This window comes from Pyxicephalus adspersus, chromosome 5 (assembly GCF_032062135.1).
Source record: "Pyxicephalus adspersus chromosome 5, UCB_Pads_2.0, whole genome shotgun sequence".
Taxonomy (NCBI): Eukaryota; Metazoa; Chordata; class Amphibia; order Anura; family Pyxicephalidae; genus Pyxicephalus; species Pyxicephalus adspersus.
Window position 1 is genome coordinate 7,660,715 of NC_092862.1, and position 23,383 is coordinate 7,684,097.

At 40.6% G+C, this 23,383-nt stretch overlaps 1 protein-coding gene across 1 annotated transcript in view; it reads right to left on the reverse strand.

The window, feature by feature from the left end:
- KHDRBS3 (KH RNA binding domain containing, signal transduction associated 3) overlaps positions 1 to 22,803 on the reverse strand; it is a gene marked incomplete in the record, with an annotated part of 77,253 nt that extends 54,450 nt beyond the window's left edge. Inside the window, 1 exon segment of the mRNA XM_072410632.1 lies at positions 22,556 to 22,803. Within this exon segment, the coding sequence (XP_072266733.1) occupies positions 22,556 to 22,640 (85 nt within the window).
- Between the last annotated feature and the right edge of the window lie 580 nt (positions 22,804 to 23,383).

Below are 23,383 nucleotides of genomic sequence, written 5' to 3' on the forward strand. Positions count from 1 at the left end.
GTTAAACTATTGTTTTTACCTATTGAACCTTTTCAAAGGGCCATTGAAGGGTAGAGCAAAGCACCGGCAGATATCCTAGTTCTCTGTATCTGTAATACTGATACTCCAGACACAGTTTTTAAATTAAATAAAATCATGTTTGCAGAAAAATTTGATTTAGAACAAGTACAAACGTTTGCCAGTTGCAGTAAAGTACATTTATGGAACAGGTGCAACTGGATAACAAGAATTTTCCGTCCCGAAGGATCGGCATCAGCAATGTTCTTAAAGTGAACCTGAAATCAAAATGTGAAGATCCAGTATTGTATAGGAAACATTAGGAAATTATGCCTAAGCAGTACCCCTCAAAGTTTACCATTTCCCTTAAATTGTACATGAAATAAAGCAGTGTGCATCATGGGATGTGAGGGTGTTGGAGCGCTCATGCATCTACAGTACCATAGCTGTATATATGTAGTGGGAAGTCTCGGGAACTGACTGTTAGTCTTTAGAAATTTGGGATGAGATTTGCTGTTCCTTCTGCACTACTCATTGTTCTCCAAGCTGGAGGTTCAAATAAAATAATATGTATGTATGTATCATTGTGTAAAGGAATGGTGCTAAACCATAATCATAGCTTGCAAACCATTAAATGTTTCCATTGGTTCAAACATGTAATGAGAGATCTTAGGAAAAGAAAGATGAAAGTCAATAGGTTATATATGCACAAGTACTCTGTATCTTTAGATACAATAATAATATAGTGAACTTTAATGTACTGAAGTGCACGCATCCATGTAATGGGCAAATGTGCTTTTAAAGAGCAATTAGCCTTTAATTGAGCTTAGTGCTGCATTGTACAAAACCAAGCAGTGGGTGAACTAGTCTGGGTTAAGTTTGCTATGGATTAAAAAAAGGTTCCTAGCATTCACCAAGCTCATTTGCTGAGAACTCAGGAGGCCAAATGCTGTCCCAGCAGACGATAGTAATCGTCAAAAGCAAGGTACATATATAGTTACATAGTTAGGTTGGGTACAGGTTAGGTACAGGTTAGGTTGAAAAAAGACATAAGTCTATGAAGTTCAAACACTAAGGAAATAAACATATCCTAGACATTGGTAATCCAAGACAGGAAAAAAATCCTGGTTTAATTTGCTCCAACAGTGGAAAAAAAATTCCTTCCTAATCATGTGAGGCAATCGGATTTCCCTGGATCAACAGTCTCTACCTTTACTTAAAACCTTTAACTTTATTATTTAGTTATATTTTGGAAAGAATTATTATCAGCTGCCTGTCATCCAATCCTAACAACCACTAACTAATAGTAATGCTGGCCATAGGGCAACAGGGCAACCCAACCTAAGAGCAAACCAAACCTCATCCCTCACTATGAAAAATAAATCCAAATACATGGGACCATGGAAGAATGAAGGAACACTAGGGTAGGTTCTACACTAGAAGCCAAACTGCATTATTCCTTAAACCAACTTTTTATAATAATTTGTGGTATTTTTGCTTTAATCAAACAGGAAAGTATTGTGAAAAAAGTCACACATGATAACCTGTGTAGTTGAATCCAAAAAAAAAAAAAGTTTAGGGCGTACCTATTATTAATATTGATTATTAAACAGGATATATATATAGCGCCCACATATTACGCAGCGCTGCACATTAAATAGGGGTTGCAAATGACAGACTAATACAGACAGTGATACAGGGGGAGACATTAGCAATTAAAACTTAGCTTGTACTAAAATTTGTGAATGTAAATTAAAAGAAGCAACATTGTCAAAAAAATCTTTAGCAATCAAAAGCTGTGTTAATATTTCCGGTTTCACAATATTTAATTGGTGTGGTCAATGAATATTTAACTTGTGTCCAGGATCCTGGCATAGCGGATGACCACAGTGCTTTTCAGAAAAGAGAGCCACAAAGTTTAATGTGATCTAAAGCCAACCACTAAAAGCTGTTATAAACAGGTCAGTTGTTTAAAGGTGTTGTCAATCTTTTAAAATCTGCAGCGTTTATTAAATAAAATACCTAGTGATTCTGCAATGAATGTTCTTCGTTAGGCACTTTATGTTTTGGAGTAATAACTGTCTCCCAGTTGAATTCAGGAACGATTCACTATTATCTCCATGGGGGATCCAATCCAAAACATTAATGTTCAACCATGCATTTAGACAGAAAATGGAGGTAAGTGACTGGAGCACTAAACTGAAAATAAGGTGCAGCATGCTATACAGGGTAATCTCATTGCTTTAGGTACTTTTTTCTCTCCATTTCTTTCTGCTCTTGGGGTTTCTCTTTGTCTTTCTTTCTCTATGTCTCCCCCAGGGTTATCTATCTTTTCTACAAGCTGATCTCCCACTCCCTTACTCCCTGTACAAGATGGTCTCCTGAATTTATCCCTAGTACTGAACTTTCTCTCTTTAAGGTGGTCTTTTAACCATTGGGTTCTATCTCCCTCTTTCTCTACAAGATGGTCTTCTGCCGCCAGGTTTCTTTCTCCCTGGGCCTGATTTATTAAAGCTCTCCAAAGCTAGAGAGGATACACTTTCATCAATGAAGCTGGGTGATCCAGTAAATCTGTAATGGATTTGGTCCAGGATTGAAAACATTTGCTAAGAAATAGCAAATGACTTTTACAAAATCCCTTCCAGGTTTGCTGGATCATCCAGCTTCATTGATGTAGTATCCTCCAGCCTTGGAGAGCTTTAATAAATCAGGCCCTCTGTCTACAAGGTGATCTCCATCTGTAGATCGTTCTACTACTTTACCAGCTGATTTCCTGCTCTTAGGTCCTTTTAAAGAGGGACACTTGCCACTAGATTCTCTCTCAATACAACATAGTCTCCTACGACTGGGATTTTGCTCTCTCTTTCTTTTTCCCCTTAAGTTAGGTTCTCTCTCTCTCTCTCTCTCTACAAGGTGGTCTGACACTAAGCTTTTTCCACTTTGATCTCCTGTAGGTCTCTCTTTACCAGCTGATCTGCTACTCTTAGTTTCTCTTTGCTTCTATAAAATGGCCTCCTAACACTAGGCTCTATCTCTATCCACCTCTTTATCCATCTCTCTCTATAATGTGGTTGCCTACCACTGGGTTTTCACTCTCTTTCTCCTACCCCTTAATGAAGTCTCTTACCATTGGGTTCTCTCTCTCTTCAAGGTAGCAAAGTAATTTCCTGCTGCTAGGTTCTATGATGTCCTCCTGTAGGTCTCGCTTTCTTTACCAGCTGATCTCCTATTCTTAGTGTATCTAGTCTCTGTGTCTCTCCTGCAAGCTGGTCTGCTACCACTAGGAATTTGTTCTCACTTTCTTTCTCCCCATAAAGTCGTCTCTTATCATTAGGTTTTCTGTCCCTCTATCTCTACAAGGTGGCAATGCAATCTCCTAATGCTAAGTTTTTCTATCTCTTTCCTCTATAATCTCTATCTGTAGGTCTCTCTTTACCAGGTGATCTCCTACTCCTAGATTCTCGTCTTCTACAATGTGGACTACACTCTCTCTCTCTCTTTCTCTCTCTGTTTCTCGCTGTCTATCACTCTCTCTTTTCAAGGTGGTCATCTTGCATAAACTGACCCTTTGCACTAAAGAGGCATATAGTAATGTAAATGGCAATTCTCTTTCCTTTAGTTGCATGTGTCACGTACTTGTTTCAAACAACTGGTCTTATAACAACCAAGGAAGGATGGAATATACCTCCCAAGATAACATATGTGCATGCTGCAATGTACCAGCTATGTATCCTAAACTGCTCCTTTGAAATCGCTCTGAAATACATGGCCGTAAATCCAATTTTCTGTCAGCCTGTTTCAATCTCATAAGACCCCAGCAGTGCACACTATGGATCAATGACTCCAAATACTGCTTTTAATTATAATTTGTCCAATCCACATGTTTGCTCTCAGTATATTAAAAGCATATGGAGGGTTTGGTCAATCAAACACACCATGAGCTCTGAAACTTTAAATGATTCACAGGTTATTCACATTACCTGCTTTCCTACCATCCGAGCTACGTAAATACAAAGCAATCTTGGAATTGCTCTAATTTCAAAATAATAACAATGCACTCACTGTAAGTAAAGCAATGCTAGATATACTGTAATAATGACAATAACTAAAATGAATACAAATCTGGTCAAACTGTTTTAATAGTAAAATATGATAACAAAAAAGTTAAAACATTTACATTTTAGTGATTAGAAAAGAGAAATATGAATTGTTTATGATGCACAGTGCTTCCCCACTGTGCTTTACATGACCTTTAGGCTATGTTCACACTGGCGGGGAGGTTGTACTCAAGCAAGGAACCAGTGCCTCTCCATAGTAGCATCTCCATAGGGAATGAATAGGGGCGGCAGTGGTGGTACAAGTGCTGCTCACTGATGCCAGCTGTCAAATTTGCAGATGATGATTCTTTAAGAGCCAGCACTGGGGTGCAAAGGTTCAAGCAGCTGGCAAGGTGCAAGCTCTGGGGAGCCACACGGGATCCCTTAATCCTATGTAGGGACAGAACCTTTCCTAAATAAAACTTTAGTTCAGTTTAGTTTAGTTCCTTAGACAAAACTATTAAAATGTATGTCCAGCCATTTGTTCTCCTAGTATTCCATAGAGGAGATATGGAATAAAACCCTTACCAGCTTATTGTTTTGCTGTCGGCATCTACCTTTTATTTCCAATTCTAATGTTGCAACAGTAAATTTCGTTGGATAAATATTCCATACAATGCTAAAGGAAACTTGTATTGACAGAAAAATGTAGACAGCCATTGCTGGAAAAAATACCAACCCTGGCTATCTGTATTTTAAATCAAGGACATCAAATACACATCTGGCCAGAAAAGTTGGTGTAATATGAGGAAACTTATAAAGTTTATGTTTGCCATTTACTGAAATATTCCCTGGTGAAGAATTTTCCAGATTTCTGTGTTTTATTAGCAGTAGTTGATTCGCTTTGTTATATATAGACCCCCAAATCGCACTCTGGAATGGTGACTTGTAAATAAGTGAGCCAACTGGTCACCATTACAATGGGATAAATGGAACCATTTGAGTTGTACATTGTCACCAGCAGTCTATATAACTTCCCTAGTACAGGTTTCCTTTAAAACGTTGATCGTGCCATCAGCCTAATTTTTATAAAGCAGTGATTTATTAAAGTGTTCCTTGGAAATCTCGAGCATCTTGTTAGTCAAACATCTTAAGATTTGCAGTGACATTCGCGTTATGTAAAGTGCTCTTGCTGTCTGCCAACCTAATTATGAAGGAATGATTGCAATGTCAGATCTCTTGAACACGAAAAGAAGCTTTTGACTTTTCTAGGGCTTCTTCCTGTACAGTACATATACCGCTGTGCCTACAATAAGTATACAGCCTGCCGTCACCATAGCCCACCATAACCAACATAATGTTCTACAGGCCAAGCTCAAGTGCTGCACGTCGGGGGACTTAACATCAAGTACCTAATGGAGGCTGAAGGTTTTCAGAACTGTGAAAGGCATAGGGGAAAAATTAAAGATAAGAGAAGATGCAATTTAAATATGAATTAGTAAATGCCACCAATTAACACATTACAAAATTGTGAACATTAAGTTTAATTAGCAGCATGAGAAAAGATTCAGATGCCAAGTCAGTGAGGACCACCGACAGGGTACCATGAGTAATCTAAAGATCTCAAAAGCTGAAGAAGTAAAAACAAAATGTAAAAACATGTACAAATGTTGGAAGGTAAGATTTAATCTGATATTTTGACTTTTCAATGCAACTATTAAATTAAAAAATAATACCATTATTTACATCTCATCATGGGGTCTTTGCATTTATCTGTACAATAGAGAGAAATGATGGTTGGCAGTACGAAAGATGCTGTATAATATAACAAAAAGCTACAACAACAATATTATGTGATGCAGAGTCTCTGATAATGAAAAATCTGACATTCAATGAATGAAATGGATGGGCCACGGACAGCCGGGATGGGAAGAAAAGGGACAGATGATACTGGAAATACTGGAAGTCTATCAGGCAGGAAAAAAAAGTGGACTCTATTTGTCTTGCTGCATTTTTTAATGCATATTGTGACAAGCTCACCGTGAAATCAAAGTAAACAATTCTGCCATCTACTAAAGGGGAAGTGTGATGATGTCACTTATAAGGCATCAGCACTTCCTTTGATCTCTATCTTTAAATAGGGCAGAACTGATTTTATTCTGCCTTACTTCTTACAACAAAAGATGCCTACATTACTGATACAAGTAAACTGTTGCTGAAGATGGAATGAAGGTTCATATTAGTATAATATCAAACAAGAATTGCTGAACTGCTACTAAATCGGTCTTGTCCCTTATGTCACCTGTAGCTGCTTGCATCACAAATGAAGGAGGTGAAGCAGGGGGTGCACAGATAAAGAAGATGATGCAGGGGGTGCACATTGGAAGGAGATGATGAAGGGGGTTTACAGTGGAAGAAGATGATGCATTGGGTTGTACAGTGAAAGAAGATTATACGGCAGGTGTACAGTGGGAGAATATGATGAAAGGGGTGTACAGTGGAAGGAGATGATGAAGGGGGTTTACAGTGGAAGAAGATGATGCATTGGGTTGTACAGTAAAAGGAGATTATTCGGCAGGTGTACAGTGGGAGGATACGATGAAAGGGGTGTACAGTGGAAGAAGATGATGCATTGGGTTGTACAGTGAAAGGAGAATATTCGTCAGGTGTACAGTGGGAGGATATGATGAAAGGGGTGTACAGTGGAAGAAGATGATGCAGGGAATGAACAGTTGAAGGAGATGATGGAAGGGGTGTAGTTGAAGGAATGATGCAGGGGGTGTACAGTTAAAGAAGATTATGCATGGGGTGTACAGTTGAAGGAGTCGATGCAGGGGGGGGTTGTACAGTGAAAGTCTCCTTTACCCTAAAACACGCATATATTCCCATAATAATAAAGGGGTGTTTGCCAGCTGGCCACTCCAATGGGAAAAGGTTTGTGACATCACTGCTGGTTCTGCTGTGCAGATTTGAGCAATAGGAGAGCAAGAATTATACAAAAATGGTATAAAATGCTCCAAAAGCCAGCAAAAAAAGTGACCTTTTTGGCAAAGCATGGTCATTTGAGAAACAACATAAACACTATACCAATGCACTGCAAAGATTTATACATTGTAGAGCGTATCGAAATAAATCAGCACTAGATATCAAATAGATAAGACAAATTTACATTTCAGCTAATCTCTTTAAACACACAATTGTTGAGGGAGTAATTTTCATGAATCATTGCAATTTGTTGGATTCACGGTGGAAGAGGGGGCACTGTGCCATTCAGTGTAACAGTTTGTATTTATGGAGACCAATTGGATACAGGCATCTGCCAAACAAAAAGCTATGAAGCATACTGTTGTAGAACAGTCTATGTGACATTATTCTGCAAGTCACACCAGCTGAATGGCAAGACAAAAGGAGGGAATAGTCCAGACAGAAATTATTCATTTGCATTCAAAGCTTCTTTAGGGGACACGTCTTGGCTCCCTTAATTGACTCAGTTATTACCATGTAAAAGTAGCAGTGACATCATCACTGTGCTGCAAATAGCTTATGCACAGAGCAAGGCAATGGGAAAGGCCCACCAGGCCTACCATCTACAGACTGCTTGTGGAAAACTACAGGAAGTGGGCGGATTCAAGACCTTTAGCACTGACCAAAGAGAGGGAGCAGAAGTGACTGGTCCTCACTACGGAATGTTTCACACTGGATTACTGCACATATCATGAGAATGTAGCACACCAGGATTCAAGGAATAGTAAATATGGCTCTTACATTTGGATAACATTTGATTATCCTGGATTTTAGCTTTAGGCTGGAAGTAATGTGGTGGTGGTTTGTTTACCACTTCCTCATGCCAGGAACTGTCAGTAGAACATGTCAGTAGATTCATAGAGAATGACTAGGCGTGGCAGTAAGTGGTACAAGTACACATTACTGCCACTAGCTGTCAAAAATGCAGTTCCTTCAGAACTAGTGCCACAGTGCATGAGTCTGAGCAGCTGCCAGCTACAGGGAGCCATACAAGATTGCTCAATCCTGACCTAAGTCCGTAAAGTTATTTGAAATTCTCAAAAATTAACTTTTTTTATTTGCTTTTTTACGCTCTGCAAAATATATCACTGAAAGTGTTTTGTTGTGTCTGTGGGATATGTGCAAAAAAATACCTGTTGGTTTTGCGGAAATCGTTTGAGCTCATACCTTCCAACTTAAACACGAGGAAGGGATATGGAGATGAGGAGGGGGAGAGATGAAGAGAAGTCTGTATTCTTTGTAATGCATAAAAAATGAAGTACAGTTGACAATCGAAAATCCGGTCATCAATAATTTGTTTCTTTCAGTTTTCTGGCACAGATTTTGGAGCGCATTTTCAGAATAGGGACTGTAGTACACTGTTTGGCCACTTATGTTTTGGTGGCGCTGTTCTGCAGAAACAGCTGTTAGGTCTTGCTTGCTACACTAAATACAAGATAAGACGTCCCTGCTGCCTGCTCTCCTGAAGGGAATTTTCGAAAATCCGGCACTCCTCAGGTCCAGAGGTTGCCGTGTTTTTAATTGTCAACTGTAGCAGGGTTGACACCATGTGCTTTAAAATTGAGAGCCCAAAACTCACTGTATTGTCATGTTAAAGAGGAAGGTTGCAGGACTCCATCAACAGTTATTAATCTGTACTTGCAGTGAATTTAAAAGAAATAGAGAGGTATTTTTTACCCTATGGACTGCCATCTGTTTTAGCAATGCAGTTGAAGATCTTCTCCTTCATAACTACTAAGAAAGAAAGGAGAATATCACATAAAAAATCCAGCTTTACTAGATCTTCCATATTCTCCTATAACAGTCTATCCTTTCCAATCTTGAAGACTGAAGAAGATAGTTTTTCATCAGTGAGGCTGGGGGATCCAACAAACCTGGAATGGTGCTGGTCCAGGATTCAAAACATTTGCTAGCACATGACTTTTAAGAAATCTATTCCAGGTTTGCTGGATCACCCAGCTTCGCTGATAAAAGTGTATCCTCTCCAGCCCTGGAGAGCATTAATGAATCAGGCCCATTGTGTCACACTGGAATAGTGCACAGATCTGAAAGAAATCCGCAAAGCATTCCAAGGTTCAAACTCGGATACACATATCGTATCGTAAGCGGACAACAGTTGCTTATCCCAAACTTCAGCTGTACTATATTCTGATATCACAACAGAACTAAAGAAAATATATGAGGGAAATGTAGGCCAAATGTCCCTAGAGCCCAAGCTGTATCCCTTCGATTCTCAAAGAATGCTATAGAACACAAAAAAAAAAAGAGATTTAACTCCAATCGTATAAAAAAGTTTCATTCCCAACAGGAAGCAGTTTGAAAAGCTGCAAAGCTTTGACTTGAGTAGTTTATGACAACGCATCTGCATCTACAACGTTTAAAATGGCACAAATGTTATATCCATGTATACCCAAACACTAGACGTATGTTAAAACTGGAAAGGAGTGAACTGGCACTAAGTTTATTCTAAAAGCAGCCTCCCATGATGGCTAGTGAGAGTTAGGCTGGGTACACACGTGCAATAATTGTCATTGGAAAGGATCTTTCATGATCCATTCTAATGACAAAAGACTGCATGATGCATGAACGAACGCTGTACATACAATGCCATTCTGCTCTATGGAGGGGGGAGAGCAAGAAGGATGGAGTGGCACCCCACTGTGCTTTCTCCCCTTCACTTTCATTATGATCATTCCTTGCCCGTTATCCATCCTGGGGGACCGGTCATCCGGACGACAGACAAAGAGCACTGTACATACACTAGATTCTCATCCCATCTCCATCTCCTTTTTTTTCTCCATCTCCAAGAACAAATAGCGCAATGATTTGCAGTATAACTCAAAAATAGGGATTAAAAAACCTCATATATAATGTCTCACAACTGTTCAGAATGAGCACGTTGTACAATAAAATTTGAAATAAAAAAAAAGGGAACCCTTTCAAATCAATAAACAGGATTACAAATCAAGCAGCATGTGCCAAAATATTTTATGATATGACATTTCTAAACGTCTGGAGTATAATTCATCCACCTGGCCGATCGTCTGCATTTTGGTTTGCAAATATCAACTCATGCTAGGATTGAGAAATGCTGCACTTCTAATGGAGGTCTTCCCATCAGGTACGTGTGGGGGTTGTTTGGAAGATAGTTGTTTTCCTAAATGCACTGCAGTACCACAGGTCTTTACAAGTTAAATCTAAAAAGGAGACAGGCATAATTATATATTGGCAATATGTTAGATTACCAATGGTAATTTTTTAGTCACGCTTTTATGAACCCTTGATACTTACAGTACTTATCTCTTAGCAAGTTTTGGTACTGAAAACCCGGTGAAGTACATTTTAGTGCAAGACTTTTGCACCAAAGATCATCACGACCACCCATAATTGAGATCTAAATCACACCCCAAAACCTAACTAAATACTATCTTAAACTGACTGCTCACACAAACCTCCCAACATTTATCCTTTTTGGTACTGAAAGTCTCATGCAGTATACTTCATCGTGGGACTTTCAGCACCAAAAAACACCATATCCACCCACAACAGTTGCCTATAACCCACCTAACACTTTTCCTTGAACTAACGTTAACTGTGACCCCTAAGTGTTTCTGGACCTTTTTAACCTGGAGGAATTCTTAAAAAAACTTTCAGGTCTTAAGAGAACTCCAGCTAAAATACTATATCCACTGCTAACAGTATATTGGCATGTTGGTCAGTGGGAAGAATTCCTCCTAATTAGCTGGCCATTTGGAAGAATGTCACCCTCACAGATAGCCAAAAAGTCCATTGGGGTCACTGACTTAAGAGGCACACATTGCTCAAGGAACCTCCAGCAACCTCTGGAGGAACCCTGGTTGAAAAACACTACGCTAATAGAACACCATGACCACACTGGCTAGGCAGCGAGTCTCTTAACATCTGCTTTTGCTTCAGGCCACATCAGCCAATCAGAGAGAAGGCCATAGCAGCCAAAATTAGGGCGCAACCCTTAATCAATCTCCTTTAAATTCTGCAAGATATATGATCAGCTTTACCCTATGTAAAGGAACGATGTTGGCTAAAACATCATTGCCATCTTCCACCCTTCCAAGCATGTTGGACATCTGGTCCTTCTCTGCAAGGCGTGGCTCCTTCCCCTATCTCTCTACCGGTTCAAGGAATGATGTGGAGGCTGACAGAACAACAGTGTTAAGTGCAGGAAATTTTTAAGACCAGCTGGGATGGGTAGGTACTTGCCCCTTTGTTTACAGACATCATTTTAGGTTTACTTTTAAAATAGTAACAGGGTCTCCTTTACCCTAAAAACACCCATATATTCCCATAATAATCAAGGGGTGTTTGCCAGCTGGCCACTCCAATGGGATAAGGTTTGTGACATTACTGCTGGTTCTCAGATTTGAGCAATACGAGAGTAAGAGTTATAAAAAAATGGTATAAACACCTCCAAAGGCCAGGAATAAATTGACCTTTTCGGCAAAGCATGGTCATTTGAGAAACAACATAAACACTATACCGAAACACTGTAATAAAACAAATGAATGGGAGCCCAGAGCCTCCCAGGATACCTACCTCACGCATCCTAAGAGTGCAGAAGGAGCCCTTTGGCTAAAAGGGAAATAAATTGTAGATCCCACGCATGCACAGTGAGATCGGCAAGCTATATTTTCCATCTACCTCTCGCTATCTCCCCCCTGCGTCGGGTGAACCCAGAAAAACAGAAAGAAGATGGAGGCGCCTAGCACGCTGGCCGAAGACGGATGACGGGACAAGGCGGGACCTGATGGAAGAACTCTCTGGGTGGATCGACTGCTCTGCGGGATTGAAGGTGTATTTTTTTGTTTGGGTCGTTTTTGGATTTACTTTCTCTTTAAATTGAACCCTACTGTAAAAATAGGTAACATTTACCCAAACCAATAATAGCTTAATACCACCAGTACCACCGAAATGAAAGGGAAGCCAACCCATTATCAGAGGATTCTGAGTGCTCAGATTTCCTAAGGGCAGCAAGAAGTCACAACAATGTCACCTCTGCCTCCTGGAATGCTTTGGAACCTGGAGATGAAGTAACAAGCTTTATTTTTGAAAAACGTGAGCAGTTAAGATATATAATTGACAGGATCAATGTGCAAATTAGCAAAATATGTGAACACAATTGTTTCTTTATAGATGCAGAAAGAATGATGGAACCCATGCCAATCAGGATTCAGTAACTGCACAATGCTCAGTGGACAGAACGAATCTGCAAGCAGACATTAAAAATAAATAAATAATTCAGACAGGATCAGATCTGTCTAATCCATCTGGTTTGTGTGATTTGTGGATCGATTTTGTTTTCTCTTTTTTTCTCTTGGGGGGGCGGGGGGTGGAAGAAAGAGATGGAAGAATGTGGGGAGGTAGATTAAGGTTGGCGGATGAGATAGATGCACAAACACACAAGAAACAGTTAAAAACAAAGAAAAAAATGAAATAATAAAAAGTATAGTTTGGAATAGATGGAAATAATGACAGGGAAAGATGTGTTCTACATATTTTGCACAAGCATAGATGTGCCTAGAATGAGCCTAAAACATATGGCTTGTCTGAGATTGCTTATAGATAGGTTGTATTATTTACCGCCAGCCCAGAAGCATGGATTATCTTTATACACATGAAATCTCAGGGGACGGAGGATTTGGGCTGTGCAGCAGAGTGTAGAAGACTGACTGCTAAGGGTCAGCATTGCATGTTCGTGGTGTATTTGTTACCGCATCTTCTCCAAATTCTGCTAAATAAAAAAAAAAAAATCACGACTGGAGGATGAAAAAATATCAGAATAAACACAGACACATAGTGAATACAAATATTATAAAAAAAAATGTAGGAGACTTTGTACTGACTTGTACTGAAGTAACATGGAAATTAGCAGTGCTGCACCCCACTTACATCTGGATGCTTCACAGAAGAACGGGCTTATCATGCACCTCAGGTACTTTCCAACCAGGTTAAACCATAAAACCATACTAATTAGAACACTGGAGAAAAGTGAAGTGTTAAAATATAGTCAAAAAACACAAATTGTGTTAGTTTCCCGGTAATAAATTCCCATTACGCTCTTAAAGCAGAACTAAAGTTCCATGTTCAAAAATTTAGATCAAGCAGGGCCTTGTTGTATTCTTACCGGCCTGACTGCTCCATGGAACCAACAAAAATGCTGAGCTACACATTCACATATGAGTTGGTTGTCAGGTAACCCAGCAATCCTGGCTTCCCCTGTCCTTTCCAGGCATGCACGGTAGTTACATCATCCTAGCCTGGCCAATCAAGGTGGACAAAATCCAATCAAGGAGCAGAAGGAGGAAGAAAATGGCGGCACCCTGTAAATGAACAGGGACGGATGAGTGTTGGGATTTGATTCCACTTTAAGGTAGCCATACATTGGTTGACTCTTTTCCATAGATTGGACATTTAGTATAATCTAGTAAATCTATTGAAATCTAGGGAATTTTTGATCAATATTTGGTTTGATTTGTCTGATAATTGAACATTGATTGGGAATGGCCATTCTATGTTCAATAATGTGCCAATTAACCTTGTCCTTCCCCAAGCTTCCTACCAATTAGCAGCCAAAGGGAGTGCCCAATGCCATCTGAATTACCAACACAGGTTTACAAAAACCTGTTATAGTATACACCAGACACTGCTGATTGTCATAACAGCATTTGCTGTTTACATAAATCGGCCAGTAGAGAAGTGCTTGGGCTGGTCAATGTGTGAACAGCAGTTATGCCAGGTAAAATAAATAAAGTGTAAATCAGGTTGATTGACTGCAAAGCCCCCATCTATCTAAAGTTGTGTTACATAGCTTGGGGTGGTTGTGGGCAGCCTTGATGGATTGTAATTGGGTTGGTTATGAATCACAAAGTAATACCCAAAATACTGCTGAGAAACAATTTAAGCTGCAGAAATGGGCCAGTCATTAGATCAGAGTTCCTAGTAGGGACTCCTTAAAGTGGAACAGACATCAGGCAGGTTATCATTGCAGAAATGGACAGTCGTTGTTCCTTCTGCAATAACTGTGCTTACCTGCCTGATTGCCAATTTTTCTGAATTACAAAATTCCGAACATGCGGCTCAGTGTTTGTTGCCAGTGATACCCATGAAAGAATGAACAGGCATTATCCTGGCCCCCCCAACCAAGATGGCTGAAGATCCCCTTAAGGAACATAAAGATGATAAAGACGGTTGCGCCTTGTGACAGAGTAGAGACAGGTGAATATGTCGGGTTTAATTCCTCTTTGAGAAGTGGCAGATTAATCTTTTGTTTTAAATGACCACCAATGGAAGGAGGCAATGTCTCTTCTGAACTGGCCACCAATATAAAGGAGCTTCTCTCTACTGACCGCCAATCTGAAGGAGTGTTTTTCCATTGACTACTATTGTAAGTGGGGTACCTTGCCATGGGCAATAAGTGAGAGGGGACTCTACCAACATCAATATTATTTTCTGGCCATTGTTTTTTGTTTCATCCAAATATTACACACATAGAACACAGGAGTGTTGTAAAATAATCCGTGTTAGGTGTCAAATATTGTACCTGTTATCTTCTTTACGTTTCTATATAAAATATTCAACAGCTTACTGATCACAATGACATTCCATGACCTGTAGATATAATTTGTGGTAGTGGTGTACTGGGACCTTAACATTATTATAAGGGTTTCCCTGGGGTACAGAATGATACTTTAGGCAAAAAGTGATGCATAGCACTGACAAAGTCAAAGGAAATTAATCAAATCAGGAGAATTCCTCTACACATTCCACACACTAGTTAATATTTTTGATGAATAGACAATCAGATTGTTAAAATGATTAAAAAAAATGTATTCGAATACTCATATTTATAATTAATGTCCTAGAAGAAGAATTGTGTTAGGACTCAAAAACAGCTTTCCTTCACTTTCATAACATGAGTATGGGATGTGTAGTTCCCACAGGCAACCTGAATAAGGACCATTCATAGCAGGATCATTTTATTTTTTTTGCACTCATCGAACAGGTTTAAAAAAAAATACTAAAAGGAATATGAATAGGAGATGTTTATAGTAAGAAATTGTTACTTGTTTTGATTCTTCTTTTGATTCTTCTTTATGCTTGTTCTGATATAGTTTATTGCTTGATTTAAAAACAAACCATTAGGAGCTCCCTCTATAGGACATGTGTAGTATAGACAGAACAACCAGGATGCATGCCAAACAACTGCTTTGGCAAATCAGCAATTAAAAAATAAACAACTTGTAACTTCATCTCACTATGGTTGATTTATAAATTGTAACGTACATTGAGACAGGTACAGTACAGAAAAATCTCTGTGCTGATATACTAAAAAGGAGGCATACATGATAGACACACATAATTATTTGAAAATTAAAATAAACCTTGGTCATTTTTTTTCCAAGTATACCTAAACCTGGTATCAGCCTCCTACAGCACCCTGCACTGAAAAAGAGATGCAGCACAAGGAGCCGATTATTAAAGCTGCAATGGTCACATGTTATAAGGAAACAAGCTGATAGGTGGAGGAGTGAACAGAGCGGCAGCATGATTAGCTTATCAGTGTGCTGCTTACTCTCTTACTGCTCAGTCATTGGTTGTGTAAGGCAAAAGGGGGGTGCTAAAAATCTGTACGTGTTTATTTATTTTTTTTTATTTTAATTTTGGACAAAGTAAGACACTTTTACTGAGGCTCCACTGGAAAGATCCCTTCAATTGCTTGGTAAAGTGTTGTCTCCATAACTGGAAAATAACAGGAACATTGGGGGTGACTTACTAAAGAAATAAATGGGGCAAGATTGAATAAAGCTCTCCAAGACTGAAGAAGATAGACTATCATGAGAAACATGGGTGATCCAGAAAACCTGGAATGTATTTCTTAAAAACAATTCACTATTAGTTGGCAAATGGACAAGATCCATGTTAGATTTGTTGGTTCACCCAGGTTTTCTAATGATAGTCCAGTGTACTCCCTAACCCTTTTAAGCCGGGATCACCACCCAGCACTTTTCAGTAACCACCCAGCTGGTTGCCTCCCTCTGTCAGCTTCTTCCCACCCAACTTAAAAAAAATCTGGGAAGAATACTGTAATCTATCCTCTCCAATCTTGGAGAGCTTTAAAAAAATGGAACCCAGACTGTTCACCTGCCAAGATGAATTGTCTCTTGCAAGTAATATTTCACTTGGCTTATTAGTAAATGAGATAAAGCATCACTGACTTGAACCATCCAATCATTTATATTTTGTAGATGATGATTGTAGATGATTTTGCATGTGATTGGGTATTCTTTGCAAAACAAATTATCACCAAATTCACGAAGCTGAGTGCATTATATTTTGCAGGGAGACAATTCCCCTTGCTCTAGTAAATCCCCCCCATTGGGACCTGATAGGGAAACATCAGGTCTTCTTATCCTGTCAGACATGGCTGTGCTATGAGGCAGAATGAGATAGAAAAAAATACAAATTCTTTGTCAAGAGACACAACCTTCATATTTGTATCAGATCCTTACATAGAGTTGTTTATCTACCTTCATTTTACACATAAAAAACAAAATAAAAAGTGGTAGGCTCCTTTAAAAATATATAAAAACAATTATCAGCACAAGTAAAAAAACCTTTCCAAGCTAATGATTTGCTAAAGACACTTCCTCTTTGTATCTTTGTGCTTTCCCCCCCATCTAATGTGTTTTGCACAGCAGGCAGTGTTATAGAATATTATCAGAAGCCTGCAAACCTCCAATTCCCAGCACAGGCGAGAGAGCGGGGCTGTGTGAATTATGCAACAAATTCCAATTTAGCCTTTCCAACTTGTGATAAACTGGTCTTGATGAGGACGTCAGGGGAGATGCAGGGCAGACAGAAAGAAAAATACAACATGGCACATTTGGAAGCCGGAACTAAGCATCACTTATAGAGGTTGTGACTTGCCAAGATAACGGCTCAGAATGCAGCCCGGCCGACAATATATAGGAATCTTGTTTTAGGAATGGCACGAGGCGGGACATTTGCAGTTATAACAGCTCCGTCTGTGATATTTGTAAGAAATCTACAAACTGCTTGGGGTGCCATATTTATTCGGAATAATGGCGATGTCTTTATGGAATCCATACGGATGAATACAGCAATATGATGCTGAATTAATAATGGCTCTGTCAATACAAAATGCTGACGTGCAGTCCATGGTCGTAACCTCAAAAATGATCACCGATGGGAAAATAAAAATCAGCGGGAGGGAAGGCTTCTCGCCCTTTAAAGGATCTGTCTGTGCCGTTATTATTCTTTAGAAAAACAGCTGACAACAGAAGCAGCTTGCTGCATCCTTTCAACTTCCATCAATTATTCTGTAACATAGACACTACGTTAATATTAAGAACGACCGCCGGCTCAAAACAGAATCATTTCATACCACCAAATGGTTAAACCCATCCAACACTGAGTAGTTCTTCATGCACCCAATTTGTTATTTATGCCCATTCGGGTATTTTGGCAGCACATACAATATGAGCTTGTTGAGCTAGATTTATCAAGACTGAAAAGGATAGACTATCATGGGATAACCTGGGTGATCCAGCAAACCTGGAATGGATCTAATCCAGAATTTTCGGCCAATTATTGGAGCTTGCAGAAGTCCATCCCAGGTTTGATGGATCACTCAGGTGCTCCTATGATAGTCTTCTCCAGAGCTGTAATAAATCGTTAAGAAAAGATAGCGGACGTTCTATTTAATTACCACCACCCCCTAATTATTAACAACGTGTATTTGGAATGCTTTCAACTTTAGAAGTCTCAGACCAACTCCACCAACATTTGAAGCTTTGCCACGTGCTGATGTATTTAAAAGTGCAGGTTGAAATATGCAGGTTCCCCAGTGACTAAGCTTGATGGATTTGATGTCTTTTTTTTAAATATAACTATGTAGAAGTCAAAAGAAGCTCATTAATTTCAGTATTATCCCCAAGCTGGATGGGAAGAAGCTGTAGTTGGGTGGTGGCCCCTGTAATGTGACCTAACTATTCAGTAACCACCCAAAAAAAGCAAGGTGGTCTCTGGAAAGTGCTGGGCAGTGCGCCCGGCTAAATGGAGCTGGGGAGAACAATGAACTGTAGGGTGAAAGTGTCCCTGTGTCCTTAGTAAACACTCTTGAAATATTGCTGTAGGGGCCCCCGGAGTAAGCTTCTAAGACAATGAATGTGTTCATGTAACAATAATAAATACCATTACCAAGGAGAAGTAACAATCAGTGTTCAACCCAGAATTTTTCTTTAAGCCAGGTGGGAAAAATTGTAGATGGGTAGCAGCCCCTGTATTGTGACCCAACTCTTCAGTAACCACCCAAAAACAGCCGGGTGGTTACTGAAAAGTGCCAGGTGGTGTGTCCGGGCCTGGGGAGAACACTGAGTAACAATGTATTTTAGAAAGCTTCATCTTCAGGTGTCTCGGACTATCGTGCTTTGAATCTCACCACACATGAAAGTACCTAAAGGAGAAGCCTCGATTTATGATAAAATTAACCCCTTGTCTGTGTAATAAAAAGTGATCTCTATTGTTGCAAGACAATGAAACTGGTCCAAAGTTTGTATGACGTCATTATTCTATTTTATTTCCAATCTCTATATATAAAATTAAACAGGAATATATTTAACAATGGCAGCGTGTGTTCCGTTCTCCCTCTCTTGTATTCCCCTCACTTTCCATAAAGCAGAATAATGCAGCTGCAAGTGTAATCGAATGCAAAGCAGCACGCAGATCAATTAACGCCTTGTGCAGACACTATCGCTACATCTCATTGTTTGTTCCAGTTACTAACGTACCCGCCCAAAGCGTGCTCATTAATTGGTGAAAATGCGGGCACAGACATCAGCACCAAGTTCAAATCCAATGCTGAGAACGTATTCCCGATATCTAATACAAAACAAGACTGAAGCATTACTAATTACAAAGAATGAGATGCTAGGAGCTCGCTATTTATTCCCAGGGAAAGCGGAGATCTGCCAGTTTGTGTGAATCTCTATAACGCGCAATCATGACAAGACCGAGCTTGTAAAATGACAGAGTGATAATGTCTGTGTGAAAACTGCTCCACACCATATTTACAAGTGTAAACTGCACATGTTCACGGAGTTAGGAGTCTAGACGGGCCTAAAGGAGGCTTAAATATTGAACGTTGGCGATTCTTCTAATTGCGTGGTAACGAGCGGATGAATGCAGATGGAAGCGCACAAGCGATGACTGTGAACAATGATTCACTTACATGGAGTGAAAGCAGCAACAGAGATGCAGTCATAGTAGATTTAAAGGAAATACCAAACAGTCCACAAGAGGTCATTCCAGTTGCAGAAAACACAAGCAGGAGAATGCATTGTCCAGAAATATGTAACATCAACACACAGCAGATGTCTGCATTATTCCAAAGATTCCACACACACACGCATATATATATATTCAACGTACAAACAGCCACCAGGTTTTAATTGCAGTCTGATCGTTGAAATAGAACTCCGAAACACACAAGGGGAATCCAACGGTGCTAACTTGCATTGGTTGCCTATTAAAAACCACCAAACAGAGAGAAAACCTGATTTTAATCATTAGCCTTCCACCTCGAAACACACAAATGAGAAACCAAATACTCCCCACACGGCAGGAGAACATGTTGGAGGCTGTAAGATCAGTTACAGGCATCTACAGGACTTCCACCGATGACACCGATAAACATGATGTAATGATCTGACAAAGACCTTTCAAGTCTCCGGCTCAGGATTTTGGAATAAAGGTCACATGATCTGCAACCATTTAAAAAAAAAAAGGGACCTAAATGTGCCGAAAAAGGCAGCTTGAGGGTTTTAGTCTGAAGCTTTAAGTAATAAATAAATTGTCTCTTGCATACAATTTATTACGTGCATATCATATGTGAGTATAATTGTATAAAATCATTACAGCAATGCATAAAGGATATGCCTGGCGTGCTGCAGCTATTTTAAGACAATGCAACAAAAAGTTTCACGATTAGGGAATCTGGAACAAAGGAATGTTACTTCTGGGATCCTTGCATGGTGGATTTGTAAGTGGTGTGCAGGCCAATATAATACCATCAACCGATATAACATCTGCAGAGACCACAGGGGTATGAAGGCTTAAACCACACCAATTCTAAGTATAGGGCTATAAGGAATCTGGAAATCCTGGAGCCCGGGGATATATTTATTAGATATTAACACTTCAGGGTATTTCTATAGATTAACGCCATGGGTTCTGGGATGGGCAGCAAGTAGAATTCGGGAAGCAAATGGTTTTGGGTTTAGCTACTATATTGGCACCAATACTTGGCTATCCACCAAAAGCTGGCAAACATCCAAAGGAAAGGACCCAGGACAAGTTTTTGGATAAATGTTGGTCAACTGATGGCTTCAGGTAAAATAGAAGATATTATAATCCCCAGTCCAGGCAATGACTGCTCCCTTAATAATCCAAACTCATTCCCCATGAGGATACAAATGGCCCCCAGTCTATGCCATTGTTTCTGCTCTCTCATAATCATCCCTAGGAGGCAATTATTGTAATGTAGGGGATCTCAGGATTTGTAAGTATAAAAAACCTCCAACCATTGCAAAAGCTATGTTCATCAAAACCTAATCTACACAATACTTCGGGCAGCCTGTTGACTGGAATCCAATGATCCAACCGCTGTTGGGCTGCAAGGGAGCCTCAGGGGCTTCAAAAACAAACCATTATGTGATAGTAGATGGCCCCCGGTCTTTAGAACAATAAAGAACCCATAAGGAACCCTCTACGGGACTGGAACGTTTAGGGTCTTCAGGAGTCAAGTGCTATGATACTACAGGTGGGGTCTTGTCTAATTGTGATACATTCTAATAATTCCTAATCTAAGGGTGTAGAGTACACGTTACAAAAGTTAGAAGCCAATTTTAAGGCTCGTTTGCTACCTGGTCCTTGAACCGTAACCCTACATTCTATTTCCCTACAAGAGGTTCTATTTAGGGTTCCACAAGAAAGTTTTAAAGGGACCTTAAACTTAGGAACTCCGAGAATAAATGCCCGAGAGGCTGCAGAGACTCATGGATTTATCCCGTGTTTGTATGAGCTCGATGAGTTATTATTTCAGCCCGGTATTGGGTCACTAAGAGTCCTTGTTTATTAATAATCAGGGGCCCCTCAAGAGTAAATTTGTAAGATTGTGCAGGGGCCCCAAGAATCAATTCCCACTTGGCACATGGAACCCTTAGACATGAGGAGCTGATCTCTACGGTGTGGTATATATTCAAAGATCTAAGCCCAAACCTTGTTCTTAGATCCCCAGTGGTCGTTCCCACCGATCTACCCCTGCAACGATTTCTAGATTTTTCCTATTAGGGTCCCCCGGAGTAACAACGTTTATTTTGCTTGCGATGCCTCATCTTTGTAAGATGTAGGGGCCCCAAGAGTACATTTGTAAGATTACACAAGAACGCTTGTCTTTGTAATAGTCAGGGGACCCAGGAGTAAATTATAAGACCCTTGTCGTTGTAACAGGGGCCCCAAAAATAAATTCCTGCAATGTACCTAGTACCCAAAGTACCGACTCAAGACGTTGATCCCTATGGAATGCTATTAGCTCATAACCTTGTTCTTAGGTCCCAGGACGCCATTCCTAACAGCCTACTCCCTGCAAGTACCTCTGTATTTTGCCTGGTAGGGGCCCCAAAAGTAACAATTTTGTAAGATGTAGTGGCCCCAACAATCAATTCCTATGCAGCCGATGGACTTTAAAAGTGAAGGGCGTCAAGAGTTAACCCTTGCAACGTGGTAATGGGGCACAGCTCCAGCTATGCCCCCCAGCCCTCCCCCGGGGTCATTCCCAACAATCCACCCCCTGGAGACTATGCCTGCTAGGGGCCCCAAGAGTAACATTTTTGATTTTCCTTAGGATGTCTACTCTTTGTAAGACCTTGGGGCCCGAAGAGTAAGATTACACAAGGACCCTTGCCTTTGTACCAATCAGGGAGCCCTGTTTTTTTTTGGGGGAGAAACACTCTGTAAATCGTAGGGGCCCCAGGAGTAAGATTACACAGGGACCTTGTCTTTGTACTAATCAGGGCCCCTGTTTTTTTGGGTTAAACATCTGTAAGACGTATGGGCCCCAAGAGTAAGATAACACAGGGACCCTTGACTTTGTACCAATGGGGGCCCCTGTTTTTTGGGGGAAATAAGAAGTAGGGGCAATTCCCTTGCAGCTGATGAACTTTAAAATTGATGGTCACCAGGAATGAACCCTTGTGATGTGATGATGAGGCGCAGCTCCATGCTGTGCTCCCCAACCTTCCTCCCCAGGGGTCACTGCCTGGTGGGCCATGGTTCATGCAATGGGGGGTATGTCCTGTCCAGGGATGGGATAGGGGGGTCCCTAATTAAAGTTCGCAGCTTTTGGTTGCCCTGGGTGATGGTAGAAGTTGCAGCTCCCTCACCTTCTGTCACCATCCTGAGCGCGTGAGTGAAGGAGGGGTCCAGAGCGTCCTTCTCAGCCAGCAGCTGGGGCAGATACTTCTCCATGACGGGGACACACACACACAAGAGTCCGGGAAACAGAAGAGAGATCCTAAAGCCTGGCACTGCCCGGAGACCGGAGCCTCATAGACGAGGAATGAACAATCCAAAGCTGTGACAACCACCGAACCCTCCCAACCCTCCGCCTGCCGGAGACTGAACTGAGCAGCTCTGCCCGCTCTCTATAAACAGCGCTGCACCAGCCTGCTCGGCTCCTCCCATAAGGCGGAGAATTTAGAAATCTTTCCGCAATGTAACCAGCCTTTTTTTGTTTCCAGGCTGATTGGCTAAACAACACGTCTGTCAAATGTTACTGATCAATGATAGGTATTTCCTTGCTGACTGGTGTCAAGGTAAAGGTGTTCCTCCGCCGGCGGGAGTTCACCAGGGTGCTGAAGTTGAAGGTATTACTCCGCCGGCAGGCTCTATCCATGGTGCTGAAGTTCATAGTATTCTTCCGCGTGCTTTCCAAGGTGCTGAGGTTTCAGTCAGTGGCAGAGCTAGGTTCACTTCACTTGTAAGTGGCCAATCAGAATGAGCTGCTGAGGGAGAGCTGGCAGTGCAGCGCCAATGGAGAGGAGGAGACATTGTGCTGCGGACTATTTTCTCCTCATGAGGTGCCCATTTGTGGCCCTAGTTTGTCTCCGGGTACCTCCTATGCAGGGCAGTGCCAGGGTGCAAAGGCACCATTGAAGCTGTAATTAGCAGTCTGTCTCTTTCCTAATGGTCTGAAAAAACAACAAGGATGA